This window comes from Trachemys scripta, chromosome 1 (genome assembly GCF_013100865.1).
Source record: "Trachemys scripta elegans isolate TJP31775 chromosome 1, CAS_Tse_1.0, whole genome shotgun sequence".
Classification (NCBI taxonomy): domain Eukaryota; kingdom Metazoa; phylum Chordata; order Testudines; family Emydidae; genus Trachemys; species Trachemys scripta.
In genome coordinates, this window is record NC_048298.1 from 315,707,610 (window position 1) to 315,724,212 (window position 16,603).

General features: G+C 39.0%; 1 protein-coding gene across 3 annotated transcripts in view; it reads right to left on the reverse strand.

The window, feature by feature from the left end:
- CNTN5 (contactin 5) overlaps positions 1–16,603 on the reverse strand; it is a 987,313-nt gene that overhangs the window by 175,646 nt on the left and 795,064 nt on the right. For all 3 annotated transcript variants that reach the window (XM_034758906.1, XM_034758905.1, XM_034758907.1), the window contains 3 exons: positions 8,360–8,496; positions 6,036–6,165; positions 3,168–3,318 (listed from right to left, as the gene is read on the reverse strand). In XM_034758906.1, coding sequence (XP_034614797.1) covers positions 3,168–3,318; positions 6,036–6,165; positions 8,360–8,496 — 418 coding nt within the window. The remainder of the gene's footprint in view (positions 1–3,167; positions 3,319–6,035; positions 6,166–8,359; positions 8,497–16,603) is intronic.

Consider the following 16,603-nt stretch of genomic DNA (forward strand, 5'->3'; position numbering starts at 1 on the left):
CCATGAGGATAGCTGATCTTGCATGACTTCTGCACTGGGGAGCCAAAACCTTGCAAGAAGAGGTCATGAGAGACCAGAACTTCTGTTTCAGAATTTGAATCAAGTCCCAGCTTTGATTTGTCTCAAACGCAAACACAAAACTTCTTTTTTAAGCCTCCCCTGGATCAAAACACTGCCTCCTTGGTCCAGAGTCCATTCCTTTTTCTAGAAATGTTTACAAAGTTATTATGAACTTAAAAAGCCAAATGCAGATTAATAGCTGGAGCACAAATAATGAAGGACAGTATATAGTTCCAATACTATCATTTTCCATCAAACAAAGCAAAGGAGTCAAATAGAATGTGATGAGTAAGGGCTTTTAACACTATTTTAAACTATTCTCAGACAATTAATGGAAACATTTATAGTGGATACTCCTGTTAGTGCTTACATGACACCGATTACCATAGCATTTAAGCACCTCCCAAATATTTAAAACTAGAAACAAGAAAAACATTAACTTTTGTGTTCTGGCCAAATTCCATCCTAGATAATTACATTCTAATGATCCAAAATACTTTCATTAATTATTTTTTATTTTGAATGGGTTAAGACTTTATTGAGGGAAACCCAAATCAGCTCAAGGATATTCAAAGCTCTTCTAGGTGATATCAAAAGGATTATTCATTTTAGTATCTACCCACCAGGGGAAGTAAGGGGTTTACAAGCTGGGTCTCAAGTAGTTAATCACTTTATATAAAGGAGTTAACTGAAAGAATAATTGAATATATTCACCAAAACATGAGTATTTTTTCCTTCCTCTCGCTCTCTCTTTTTTTTAAATGTAAAGGTAACTTGTACAAGTCCTCCAAAAGAGTCCTCCATAGCATGGGGAAAACAGGCTCCTTCCCCACAAAATTAACATGTTTCCCAACACATCGGTCCTTCATTTGATGGCCTTACTCCTCTCCACTTCAAAGAGACTCTATTATTATTGTTTTAGGAGTTCTGTACAGAAGGTCAGAAATGAGATCCTCTGTAACTGATTTTGTCCCTAGATATAAACAGTAGAGATAGGTGCACTCTGACTAACATAAGAACTATTCTGTACGTTTGACTGAAAGCTAAATAGAACACAAACCAAACCTTTCTAAGACTTGAAAAAGTTCAGTCAGCTCTTTTTATCTTGAATGCCTCTTCATGTCCCCTTCTACTCATGGTCAAAACTAAGAAGCATAAATAAGATGAAAAAGGCTATTTTCACTATAATATTTCCAATCCAGCGAGAACCAGCATGCATCAGAAATCTAACATGAAATCCTGTTCTCATGAGATTTTTAGACCAGAGTTAGGCTATGTATAAAAAAGCATCAGATAAATGTCCATACTAACCCTCAGAACCTTCTTCAGTTCACCCATCACTTATGGGCAGACCAATACCACGTATGCTAACAAGTACACATTTTATTTTCCTGAAACTAGCCTTACTTATACGTTGTTGTTTTTGTTTTTATTATTTTGAGTACACTTCATCTAGCTTATTGTTAACATACTTCTTGATTTCTTGTAACTGAATCCACTATGTTTATGATAGCATTTCCCACTTCTGCATGCTGTTGCACCAATGTAAATCAGAAATAACTCTACTAAATCAACAGAGGGACCCTAATTGTTTAATATCAAATATACCATCAACGTCTTTACTATATTGCAGGGACAAAAGGATCAGATCAGCCATTGTGTTTAGGAATTTCAAATAATTAACTATATACCTCTGTATACATCCTACAGAACTATAGTCTACATCTTGGTTTTGTGCTATTATTAAAAAAATAATGAAACTGAGTTGAATCTAAGGCATTTCTGTTAGCTCTGGACTGTCTCTTGTCACCAGCAGACATCAGCTGGCAGGACACAAAGAAGTGTTCGATTAAAATGGTCTGAATAACCACAGAAGCTTAATAACAGTAAATAGTCAGCTTTTACAAATCCAGGCTAAACAAAAGTCTCTTTCATTTTGATCACTACAGAAGTTCATCAAAGAATGGCAGACAGCTATCATTATCAGTAGTGCTTGATATGGTTAATATCAGCCTTATAACTTACCTATATCTACACACCCACATTATCAAAATATACCATTACAAAACCACATCTATAAACTAATGGGTAAAATAGTTGATGTCATACATTGCCTTATCTTTCCAAAAGGAATCAAAATCATATGAAATATTGTCCTTTTTCTTTTTCAGAACAAAACAAACAACATGAAACTAAATTGCCATTTATAAAGATCAAACAAGATAACTTTCACCTTTCACAGCTGACCAAAATAGATGCACTGTATGACTTTCATCAGTATTATATAAATGCACAAAAAGACCTTGCTTTTATCCTTCAGAGTAATGCCATACAAGTCAGTTTAAGTGGTCCATTCATGTAACGTTACAAGAAAGAAGATACGAAGATACAGTGTATTCTTAAAGTCCATGTCCAGGCTGGCAAAACTGCTCTAATGTTTAGTAGTATTTTCTTGTGTAACGCAATTGCAGTTGGCATCTGACCTGCAGCTACTTTAACTGTGTTTAAAGTACAGAGTTGGACAGAATTTACTTAATCAAAGAGAGCCTGTTAAACAGATGTGCCCTTAAGTAACAAAATGATTTACTATGCACTTTAATCTTGTTGTATAACTGTATTGTTGTCCTGTGCAATGTTTTTCAAAGCACCCTTGGACAGGACCCCATAGACAACAAGCTGTCAAGCTTAGCTTGGGTCCCTTGTAAAACTATCTTAAACCAATGTGATGTTCTCATGTCATCACTACAGGAATGACAGCCTACAGACTTTTCATCTCCTGAACCACAAGATGTGTAGCATCATAAATGCAGCATGTCTAAAATGAAGAACAAGGAATAAACAAAAAAGGAAACCATTTTTAGCCTTTTCTGCATCATTGTTTAAACCAGCAGAGCGTTGATCCCAAAGTTAATAACAATGTCCATCCACTATAGGGAAGATAATTTCACTACTGTCAAACTAATCAGCTTGTCTAGTAACTACTATACATGCACTCTTGTACATACATAGCGTGTGTGTGCCTCTTGTCACTTGCTGTACTTTCCATATGAAACCACAGTAATAAATGTAACTGCATTAATACTTAGTTTACTGAAGAGACTTCTGACCTCTTATTCTCTCTTACTGCTTTGTCTCCTTTCTTCCAAGTGATGGTTGGTTTTGGAGAGGCTTGTGGTTTGCACTCAATGACAACTTCTTGGCCTCTGGTAATAATTATAGTTTTCTTCATCTGATTTAGTGCAAAAGTGGGAGCTGAGGCTGTTAAAAAGAAATATGTTAGTTCTATAGAGAACAATCAGAGCCTTCCATTTCAATGAATTCTAACAGATGGTTCATCATCCATTTTCACTTTTTTGTTAGGAATCTATTATAATACAGATCATATGGCATGTATACAAAAAATGCCATTAAACCAGCATTCAATTCCAATGGCAAGACTAGAATTGAATCAACCTATCAGTTAATAAGAAGTCGTTCATATCAATGTACTAAAATTAGATTACTTGTGAAATCTAGCAGCTTTAGAGAAAGTCTGGAGAAATCAACAATAAAATTAAATACCTTTATTACAGTCATTAGCTAAAAATATTAGTATATTTTAAATTCCACAAATCCACCCAAAGCTGTTAAATACTGTTAGCTGTTACAAAGAGTTTGTTGATGGGTTTTTTATATGTTTTGCCTTTTTTTCCTTCCTGAAAGCCAGCTGTGTAAAATTGAGAATATGTTTCTAGTTTTCTGGAAGGATTTCATTGTTTTAAAATAATTTATTTTAAGATGTTTACAATTTTGGCTGCATTTTTTTTTTCAAATTCAGAGATATTTTTAAAATGAATAGCCCAATTGAGTGCCCTTTTTATGTGTTGAGTAGTACCCTACTCCTTGAATAGTTCCATTGATTTAAATGGGTCTATCTGAAGAATAAGGTACTAAACAATGCAAGTAAGGGTATTACAGTTTGACTCTAACTTATGGTAATTTTACAATGTGAAGGTTCAGCCATCCCTTTGTAATTCCATGGGTCTGTGTACCTGTTAATCTAGCCTTGCAAAAAATTCACTCAGCAGCAAAAGTGATAGCTCATGTGTCCCCCCCCCCCAACCCCCCCCCCCCCCATTTCTCAACAATGTATGAGTTTCAAAGCCTTATTTTGGACAATTTTAATGATAACATTATTAAAAATGGACAATTCAATTTGTTTTGTTTGCTTTATAAAAAAAATCCAGAAAGGAAATGCAACTACTAGGTTAATCCATTATTATGGCTGCACAGAAAGTCATGATATGAAAAGTTTAAGGTTACTACAGTAGGATTATACTGGACATGTTGCATTCACTGTATAACAACAAACACAGAGATATATTAGAGTACATGTTAAACAATGAAAATGCACACTGAAAATGCCATAGCATGGGAACATTGCAATGAACAGGGACCCTGCAGCTGACTGAACCTCAACTAAAACTCTTGGGGCAGGGCATTCTGAGAAGAGGGGCCCTGGCTATGGAATGGAATTTGTGGGTATGAAGAAACATTTGAGGAACTAGCTGTGAAAATATGACCTTCGGTCAGCAGTTAGGTATCTGCCCTCGGTAATCAAAGGTGTCTCAGAATCCTGCACAATTCCTCACTCCACTCAAATATTTACTTTAAATTGGGACTGACCCCATACCAAACTCTTTTTCTAAGTTATTTTCCATCACATAGTTCTGTAGTCTCTGATACCAACAGGGCCTTGAAGCAGAATTGTTGGATTAGCTCGAGAGAGCATTTATGACCCATCTGGAGTTGGAAATAGTGTGAACAGCTTGCGTCAGCCTATTCTTGTGAGGTGCCCAATCCTAAAATCCCTTATTCACATGAACAATCCTATTCCACTGTTTCCTGTGGGACTACTTACATGAGCAAGAGTTTACAAGAACAATCTCTCAACTTTCCAGCCCAGTTTTTCTGATTCACAAGGTTTGGTTAATGCAGAGAAGGCCAATGGCCCCCAGACACTGAAAATAGGCACTGCATAGGTGGACTCAGGTGTCCTCACATTTTTTTTTATGGGATCAGGAAACAGGGGAACTTTGTGTGCTTATTTAAACTGAACCCTTTGAAATTCTCCCATCACTATTATCATTGAGTCCATTATGCTACTGTGCTTTAACCAATGCCATAAGCATAGGAAAGACAGATTTGCCAAGGCTCACATTGGAGTTTCTTGGTTTATTTTTTCCTTTCTAAATCTTGTAAATATGAAATATCACCAACCAACATTTCCCAACAAAGACCAGATAAGGTATAAGGCCTTGATTCTGGGAGACACATAAGCATATGCCTAACTTTAAGCATGAGAACAGTCTTGGTGATTTCAGTGGCAATACTGATATGCTTAAAATAAAGCGCATGATTCAGTACCTTCCTGAATGGGGGTTTTATTCTCAAACAATGAGATGCAATGAAAGATAAACAGATTTTAATTTTAGTTTTGTCCATGGGATATGTGATATTATTATTATTATTATTTTTAGTAACTTCAGGTTTTTTTCAATTCTTGATGTAAAAGGGTTTTTGTTCTTGGGCTTGTTTTCACAGATTAGAGGGGATGAAAATGTATGTGTGTGTTGGGGGATTTGGTTATGCATTTGAACATACAGTTAGTATTTCCCCACTGCACATTGTCCCATACATAAAATTTGGTGTTAGGTGAGAAGAAATCACTAAGAATAACTGAAGGAGGAGTTTCAAAAAGATATCATTCTGGTAGCAAAAGTACTTGTGAACCCCTAGGCAACCAAGGACACACTCACACATGAATAAAAGAAAGAGGAAAAGAGGAACCCAGCCAAATTAATTATACTGCTTTTATCCAATTCTGCTAAGGTTGGAGATGTAGGATCTCTTTCTTTATCATGACAGCCCATGGAGCCATGTAATTATCAAAAAGAAAGATGAGAGCAATCCTGTTCTGTTCAGACATTACTCACCTAAAATCTTCAGCTCAGCACTGGCATAAATGGTTCCATATTTATTTTCTGCTAAGCATTGGTACATTCCAGCATCTGAGAGATTCACACTGTGGATCATCAGTACACCATTAACCATCTCAACCCTGCTCTGTAATGGAATGAAAAAAATAATTCTACAAAAGCAAACAAATGAAGTGGATTTGCTGGGTTCTTAGTTTTAGGCAAGGGAACAATAAAGTAAAATAAAATGATAAAATAAATCAATATGGTTAAAATATAATTTAGCAATTTACTAGAGTGAATATTTTGGATTACTTCCTTTTGTTCTTCAGTTAATGAGAAACATAAAATATTTTGGGCCCTGAAAAGACCACAAAATGAATTTTCTTCTGGGTTATTTTATTTAACTGTAAATGCAACATTCCTGAGCATTGTTTTTTCCCATGATCCACTACACCAACTTGCTTTTTAAAAATGGTTCAGCAAAGAGTACTCTGCCAACCTGCAGCAATGAGTTACCTTCCTAGCTAAGGAACCAGGGTTCAGATGTAGTTTAGGTCACAAGGGAAATGTGTTCGCTGGTCTCAAAGGAGTCCATAGTGAATGTTTGTTTACATACCAAACCCACCATATAATCTAACACGTTACTAACCCAAATCTGCAATACTTAGTTATGCACATGAGTAGTTTCATTGGCAGGAATGGCACTATTTTCATACAAGACTACTCATGTGAGTAAGGGTAACAGGATCAAGTTGCCTTTGTATTAATTGCAGCATCTCATCTGAAGGCCTATTAATAGAAAATAATTGCTGAAGGTCAGAAGCAAGGTGCACTGACAGCTGTGTAGGGAAATTTGCACTGCATGTGGCTGTATGATGAATAATTTGAGCTGGTGCAATACATTCTTCAGTTTCATTACTAAAGACTATTAGTGTGAGTTAAAATATATTAATAAAATAGCATTTGAAAATGTATATGGGATTAATCAATACCCCTCTCTTTTTTGAGATCCAAGTTTCAAGTTGAAATGCAATTTGCGAAGTCTGTATTGGCTGTTTGGAAAATCTCAAGACCACAAAGCACAGAAATTAAAGTTGGTGGTGGGGGGGGAGAAAGGCAGATATGGAAAAGCTAAGGCATATAAACTTGTTTGCAGTGCCTCAGGATGACAAAAATAAACTGCCTTATATGTTTGCTCTCTCATTGTTTTCATAATTGGTCGATTTTCACAGATAGATGAAGCATTCACTGAAAAGAAAGGCATAGCACATCTTTTATATTCATAAATCCATTCTATGAATTCATTAACAAATGGAGACATTTTCTACCAGAATTGAACAATTTTGTTTTAATCTGGCAATGCATGAAGAGAGTCTACAAACACTTTTTTTTTTACTGCTCTCAGTATTTGGAGGCTAGAAAAGAATAGAAACATGCTGCATAACAATAAAACAACGTGAGATGAGGTGATGACTCAGTTGAAAGAAATAAAAAACAAAATCCAGACCATGCCAATGTTGGCCGTTTGCACAGAGAAACACTCTAAAATAGACCTTATTTTAAAACTTGTAAGATCAGTGCAGTAAGAACCTGGAATTCCCAGATGGAACGGGCCAATGATATTGGTAGGAGGGGTGGAGGCTTTGCTTTTCATAGAAGAGTTATTAAACCATCAGATTTTTACAGATGCAAAAATCAGACATGGCTATTTAGAAAAAGCCACACTTTGTATTAGTGCATTAATGCTGAGGAACATGAGATCTATAATAAGAATATACCATGTCATATTTAACACACATGTAGCTGGTGATGTTTAAGGGAGTCTGAGTTTATGGACTCTACCCTGGTGTAACTTACACATCAAGGAGCAGGTCCACTTTTTTGCTCAGCCATACAAGGGCCATTTACAATATGACCCTATACACAAATACTCAGAAAGATATAATAAACAACTCAACCATAAACACTATAATCAAAAGCAGAAACAAACAAAAGTTGCCCAGTCTTGCTCAGAAGGATATCACTAGTTTACTGATAGTAAGGGAGAGAATATTTCAGAGTCATGGATTCTGAATAAAAAAGGCCCTGCCTGCTATCCTGTTTGTATTACAGCTAGAGAGTGAGAATTTCCAGCTCACCTGCTACCACATACTTTGACATAGTTCAACAGACAGACCCCCAGGAAAACTGGTGCTACATTATCCAAGGCTTTAAATATTAATAGAAAAAGATAAATCTCCTTTCTGAAGCATTTCCTCTTCAGCACTTTTTTCCCCAGCTCACTTTCTCTGAATTAAAGAGGAAACTACAATCTACTGGTGGCTTATTGAGCACTATACCTGTGCCCAAAGAGGGACTCCATTCTTCAGCCAATGATAGGTGGGTCGTGGCTTTCCAGTGGCTTTGCATTCCCATCGGAGCTGCTCTCCACTGTCTAACTGAGTATTGTTAAGCTTCTCCACCCAATGTGGGTACGCTGTAAAAGAGAGATAACATGCTAAATACAAACACAAGAGGCTGACATGACTTCAGTTGATGTTCTAAAGACCTAATCAATTAAAAATACAGATCGTAAACCAATGTGCAGTTCATCTTAGTATCAGTGACTGTATTAAATCACATGCAGATTAAACTCATTTAAAAAATACACACTGAGGGGCAAAGAAGAAAAGTGACAGAACCAAATAAAATTTGAGTAAAGGATCCTACAGGATTATGAGCTGAGTATCACTCTATCTGGGACTAGAGAGCCCTTATGTTTTAATAACATATAATAGACTAATATAGTACAACATAGTTAATGCAGCAATTATTAATATTACACACATTTATTTTTGATGACCATCATCATAGTATCTGGGAACATTGCAGGGCTTAAGTTCAGACTTTTAAGATCTCAGTAGGGAATCTGAACACCATTGTCTCCCTGGTGCTTGTTGCTCTGCCAGTCCACCAGGAAATCAGGATTTAATCAACTGTGAAGGCCTGGGCAGTTGGTGAGGTGTTTCATCCAGTTCTTTCCAGAAGTGGTCACCCTTGTGCTCAATATGTAGGGAGTGAATGTCAGAGGTGTGGGCTATCTACTCAGTGTCCACACTTGGCACATAACATTCTAGTGCACCGCATGAACATAAATCACATGGTGAGTCAGAGCTAGGAAGGCAGACCCTTAAGGTAGCATGGGACTAGAGCACTGAGGGGCATATATATATTAACTAGCATACTGGGTTTCACCTAGCAGTTAGTTGGCAACAAGTGGAATGAATGAAGCACGGGACTCTAATCCTGTAAATCAGATACCCATGGATAGAACCCTTCCATGTAAAGAGCTTCAGTGGGACTGCATGAGGGTGTAAGTGTCTGCCTATGCAGGTCAGGGTCCAGGTTTAATGTTGAATCAAGGTGACGTTCAGTGACAAGGAAAAAAACCAGATCAAATTAATCTATGAATCTAAAATATTTAAGAATAAAACATTTAAATCCTTTCTGCAAGGAACTTCAGAGACTAAGGAGGCAATAAGAACAGGAGTACTTGTGGCACCTTAGAGACTAACAAATTTATTAGAGCATAAGCTTTCGTGGACTACAGCCCACTTCTTCGGATGCATACAGAGCATAAGGAGGCAATGGCATTGACTTCAAGGAATACAGAAAAATATTTCTGACTGGGCTGGATAATAATCCAGAGTTAGCGAAGCAAAGGATCTATTCGGGACAGCGGAGAATCAATAAACCACTTAAATAAGCAGAACCTATGGCGGACCGAATTTAAAAATAAATCTAACAATCTATCTAGTGTCTGACAGGTCACCAATCAAGAAGCTGAGAAAATGTGAGCTGGTATGATAGGTAACTAGGTGAGTGTTGAAACCCTAACTACTGCATTGTGCATTCACTGCATGGAATGTAAATCAAGTCTACTGCAGTGTTGTAGTTGTGTTGGTGCCAGGATACGAGGGAGACAAGGTAGGTGAAGCAATATCTTTTATTGGACCAACTTCTGCTGGAGAAAAGGAACAAGCTTTTGAGCATCAAAAAGTTCTTCTTCAGGTCTGGAGAAGGTAACCAGAGTGTCCAAGCTAAATACAAGATGGGACAGATTGTTAAGCATAAAGGGTTCACACATACTGTAGGAGACCACTTAAAATAAAGTGGACAGTTAAGGGTTAGCAGGCAGTACAGTGTGTGACAAATTGTTGTAAGGAGCCATAACACCAATGTCTCTGTTACATGCTTGGTTTTTAGTGTCCAGCAGAGTTATGAATTTAAGTTCCCATGGTCATCTTTTGAAGATGTGCAGGTTTCCTTTGAGGATGAGGACTGATAGCTCAGATATAGAGTGATCATTGTATGAAAAGTGTTCCCCCAAAGGTGATAAGGTATTTTGTGTTTTATCATTTCTCTGTGTGAGTTCATTTGAAAGCGTAGTGATTGTCTGGTGTAGCCACATAGTTGTTGGGGCATTTGATGCACTACATGAGGTACACCACACGTTATGATAGACATGTAGGACCTTGAAGGTGTTTTGGGGAGGTGTTGATCATCATAGTTGTGGAGATATGTCTGCAGGTTTTACATCTGTTGTTCTGGCGGGGTCTAGTGACACTTTGAGTTGGTGTGTCCTGGTCTGTGAGGAGGATATATCCGATAATGAGCTTGGCGAGGTTGTGGGGTTGTTAGAAGGCCAGAAAAAGGGGGTTCAGAAAAGATTTCTTTCAGGATGTGGCCCCTATTAAGTATGGGATATAATTGTTTGTTGCCATTCCAAACAAAAACAAAAAAGTGGAACCAAGTACAACAACTCCACAATGAACAGAACACCACTTCTGGGAGAAACCACGACACCAGGGCCCACCGCATTGACACTACATGATACTCCAACATCATCAACCTGTCAAGACTATCTTAAACTTAAACTGAAGTATATGTACTCTCCAAGGGACTGAATTTCTGAATTTCTGCCCCATCTCAGAACCTTAGTAACCTACTAACATGTGGAGAATTAGAATTTTTCTGTTGACTTCACCTCAAATTCTTTCACAACAAAGAGGACACTACCCATAACTACCACATCCCTACTGGGATGAGGTTTACCTGGCCTTTTGAGGCCCCCTGATGGAGGCCCTGCAGTTCTACTTCACTCCGCCCCAGGAAGGAGCAGCAGAGGTGCGTCCTCCAGGCCTGCCTAGATGGTCATTGCGGAAGCTGCCAATCAGAGCCCAGTAGGCTCTGATAAAAGAAGCTGCAGGGCCTGAGCAGGTCAGTTCCTGGCTGGGACCAGAGGAGAAAGGAAGGGAGCTCTGCTCAAGCCAGAGGAGCTCAATGTGCTGATATATTGGCCCTGGGAACGAGAGGACCTGGCAACTGTAACAATAAGGTAATAGGTGAACGGAAAGGGGTTATGTGGAAAAAGGCATAGGGAATAGGAGCAGCAAACTGGAGGCAGGGGTATGTAGCTGCTGTATATAGGGTCCCTGAATTGGGACCCAGAATAGTGGGTGGGCCTGGGTCCCCCCAACAGCCAGTGCTGGAGTAGTCTAAGCCCCAGAAAGGGGACACGGCTAGTTTAAAAACCCAAGAAAAGGAGCTAGATTTAAAGGGCTCAGAGATAAGGCTGAGGACCATGGTGAGGGCTGATCGGCAGTTCCATCTGGTCCTTTTACTAAATGCCTGAGAGAAGCTAGACTCAAACAGCCTAGAGATGGGGCTGAAGACCCTGGTGAGGGCAGATAGGACCTTTTGCTATAGTGTAGGACTTTTGCTACACTGAAAAGGGTTAATCCATTTTTGACTGTGTGACTTGGCTGGAGGGCCGAGCCACTGAAGGCTGCATAATGAGGTTGGCAACCTATGGGGGGTCCAGCAGCAGGAAAAGATTGCAGCACCACACCCAACCAATAGGAGGCACTCACAAGTGGTAAGTGTAGCCCCTCACACCCACCAACAGTCATAAGAAAAAAAGAATCCTCTCACTGGATGCTGCTCAGTGGGCAAAACCACACACTGGACCATTACACTGGTTGCTTCAGGAAAAAAAAATCAACTGTGAATTACATCCACAATAATCTCTCCACCACCACAGGGATAACTATGCAGTCCCTGAAATCCAGCCACCAGATAGTGATCAAACCAGCAGACAAAAGGGACACCATTGTAGCCCTTAATCTTGATGACTATGTCATTGAGGCAAACAGACAACTCTCCATCACCATTTACTATAAAGAACTCAAAGATGACCGCACACCAAAATACACACAAGAATTTAAAAATACCATCAAATCCTTCCCCAAAGAATGCTAATGAAAACTACAATCTCATATCCCTCAAATTCATCCCAGAAACCTTCTGCATGCTTCCCATGATACACAAACAAGGCAATCCAGGCAGATCCATCATACTTTTATTGAAGGAATACCAGGACTCAAAGAAATGGTCCTCAAACCACTCAGTGAACAAAGGGTCAGATTTCTCCAAGACACACTGATTTCCTCCAGAAACTCTGTAACATTAACAACCTCCCTCAGAATACCATCCTTGCCACCATGGATGTCACCTCCCTTTTCACCAGTGTCCCTCACCATGATAGCATTGCTGCCTGCTTCAAATGCCTACAAGATAATTAACAATGCTCAGAAATCTACCCCAACACATTGCCAAATTCATCCATTTAATCTTCACCCACAACAACCTTACTTTAAATAACAAACACTTTGTCGAAATGATGGGAACAGTCATGCGTACAAGGATGGCTTCCCAATATGCCAATCTCTTCACGGGCCACCTCAAAGTAGAATTTCTGGAAAAATACATACAAAACCCATGATATACCTGAGATACATTGATGATATTTCCATCCTCTGGTAAGATGACCTAAATTCCCTCTACCACAACTTCAACAGCCACCCCCATCTATTAAACTCTCTCTAGCACATTCCCACACCAGCACCAACTTACTGGACTCCACAATCAGCTTCAAAAATGGAACCCTACAAACAACTATATACAAGAAACCCATGGTCTACCACACTTACCTCCACAGATCCAGCAACCACCCGGACGCACCAAGAAAACTTATCTACAGCCAGACACTCAGGTACCACAGAATTTGCTCAGAAAAAGTCTGGGACACATACCTAAACACATTTAAAACCATCTTCACCAAGCAAGGACACTCCACCAGAGAAGTAGATCACATCATGGAATGGGCCACCCAAATACTCCAGGAGAACTTGCTTCAATTAAAAAACAATAACAAAAATCCCACTGACCGCACAACCATAGTTGTCACCTACCACCCCACACTAGAAACCATACAAGGTATAATCACAAAATTACAACCCATATTTGATGAGGATCACATCCTGAAACAAATCTTTTCTGAACCCCTCTTCTGGTTTTCAAACAACCCTACAATCTCTCCAAGCATCAGAAGTAAGGACATAGCAACTGAAAGTGGCACCAGACCCTGCCAGAACAAAAGATGCAAAACCTGCAGACATATGTCCACTGCTGCAATGTTCAATACCTCATACACTACCACTTTCAAAATCCATGAGTCCTACCCATGCCTATCACAACACATGGTGTACCTCATCCAGTACACTAAATGCCCCAATAACAATGTGTGTGAAACCAGACAATCACTATGCTCTCAAATGAACTCACAGAGAAAAATGAAAAATGAGAAATGACAAAAACATACCATATCACCTGTGGGGGAACACTTTTCACAGAACAATCACTCTATATCTGAGCTATCAGTCCTCATCCTCAAGGGAAACCTGCACAACGCTTTCAAACAACGAGCCAGGGAGCCTAAATTCATAACTTTGCTGGACACTAAAAACCATGGAATTAAAGAGAGGCTTGTTTTATGGCTCATTACAACATTGTCACACATGTTACTGGCTGCTAACCTTTAATTGCCCACTTCATTTAAAGTGGTCTCCTACAACATAGAATCATAGACATTTAGGATTGGGAAGGGACCTTGATATGTCATTTTATCCAGTCCCTTGCACTGAGACAGGGCTAAATATTATGTAGACCATATCCTTCAAAACCTCTAATGACAGAGATTCCACAACTTCCCAAGGTAATTTGTTCCAGTACTTAACTACCCTGACAGTCAGGAAGCTTTTCCTAATGTTTAACCTAAATCTCCCATGCTACCATTTAAACCCATTACTACTTCTCCTGTCCTCAGTGGTTAAGAAGAACCATCTATCACCCTCCTCTTTATAACAACTTTTTACAGCCTTGAAGACTTATCTCCCCCTCCAGACTAAACAAACCCATTTTTTTCAATCTTTCCTCATAGGTCATGTTTTCTACACCTTTAATAATTTTTGTTGTGTTCATCTGGACTTTCTCCAATTTGTCCATATCTTTCCTGAAATGTGGCTATTGGAACTGGTCACAATATTCCAGTTGAGGTCTTATCAGTGCTGAATAGTGTAGAAGAATTACTTCTTGTGTCTTGCTTACAACATTCCTGCTAATACATCCCAGAATTATGGTTTTTTTCTGCAAGAATATTACTTTATTGACTCATTGAGATCCACTGTAAACCCCAGATCCTTTTCTGCAGTCATTTTGCATTTGTGTGATTGATTGATTCCTTCCTAAGTGGAGTACTTTGCATTTGACCTTCCTGAATTTCATATTATTTATTTCAGACTATTTCTCCCTTTTCCCATTTCACAAATCCTTTCCCTCTCTTTCACGGTGTGTGGGTCTATATAGAAGCAAACTAATGAAAGAAGGATGATAAAAAGAGGTAGGGAAGAATGAAGGGCAGGAGAAAGGGGGGAAAATGAGAGGGGGAAGAGAAAAGAAGGGAAGAGGAGAAAAGCTATAATGCATTCCTCCTGCGCTTCTACATCAACTCACTCAACCTAAGGGCTTGTCTATACTTATGCGCTGGTTCGGCGGCAGGCAATTGAACTTCTGGGTTCGATTTATCGCGTCTTGTCTGGACGCGATAAATCGAACCCAGAAGTGCTCCCCGTCGACTCCGGTAATCCTGCTTGGTGTGAGGAGTATGTGGAGTCAATGGGGGAGCCTGCCTGCTGTGTCTGGACCGCAGTAAGTTCGAACTAAGGTATACCTTAGTTCGAATTGGGGGGTTAGTGTAGACCAGGCCTAAGAAAGGGAGTAGTAATGACTAATTATCCTTTTGCAATGCATATGGAAAATTCCACAGATCCTAAGGAAATCAGAATTTGTGAAGTTCTGTAACTAGTTTGCTAAGGGGAATGATCTATTTTCCCCATGCAAATAAGCATTTTTTTACTGTTAATCAGTTTGAGCCTCAATAGAAGTCACTACAAATTACAGGATGACCAGATCATTTAGGGAAAATCACAGCTGTCAAAATGGTGTGCAGGCAAGTATATTTAGTCTGCTGAGGATATCTTCGGTTTTATCAAAATTAATTTTTAAATGGTTTTGTTACTCTCAGAACTGAATTTCAGCCAAGCACTGAGACAATACAATAATCATTTCCAAAATATCAGCTGCATCACACAATCATGCTACAGCTGGATTTGGCATTAGGTAAAACAGAATTAAATTAATTTGTGATTGCATCAGACTAGCCAAGCAGACCTGGTGTTCGGGACACTCCCAGAATATCCCTTAGTGAACCAGATCAAATGCAACTGCAAACTGAGTAAGATTAAAACTGACAGCAAGCTAGTATCTATCTAAGGACATATGTAAATCAGTGTGACCCTCAGTATGACAGTGTTAGTACTGCAACCTGGTCTGAAGCTGTAAAAGAAACTCTCTTGTAAGAAATGATGGCTTAAATATGAGCCTGTGACCCTAAGACAACCATCTCCTATTCCAGAAACATGAGTGCCTGAGACATGACAATATATTCTACTATAAATCATTCAATTTAAGTGTATTTTAATTTAAGAAGTATAGTCGCAAACTCTGTTCAAAGTGACGCTAGAAAATCCAACCATAACCATGTTGTTTGCAGTACCGTTGGAGCTGTGTTGGTCCCAGGAGAGTTCTGCATAGCTCGAAAGCGTGTATCTTCCATCAACAGAAGTTGGTCCAATAAAAGATATTACCGCACCTATCTTGCCTCTACATAACAATATCAACAGCAAAGCAAACTGAGATTGCCATATGTAAAACCTAGCTGAACTGCACTCTGCTCAACCACAAACCCACAAATCAGCCCTGAAAATGGATTTCTGATTCTGTAGAATCCATGAGACTCCGCTGCTGTCTCCAGAATGGGCCAGTGGGAGTGAGATCATGTGTTCCATGGCCAATGGCGGCACACTTCACTTCCTGCACCCTCAATTGATTTGTGGGTATGTTTAAGTACTTATGGTAGGTGCTTATAATTTGTCTTTAATCATATGAGTGCTACTTTCCACCCTAGGCACTTGCTAGTTTGCAGACCTTAGCCTGGGTCTCCTTTCCCTTAGTGTGGATAAGTAAATTTCTGCTGTGCATTTGGTTTCTTAAATCACATTTTCTTCACATATTCAATAGGCTGTAAAATACAATAATCTGCAGCAGGTCTCCTTATGTTAGAGAGCTTGTTCGACTGTAACTCC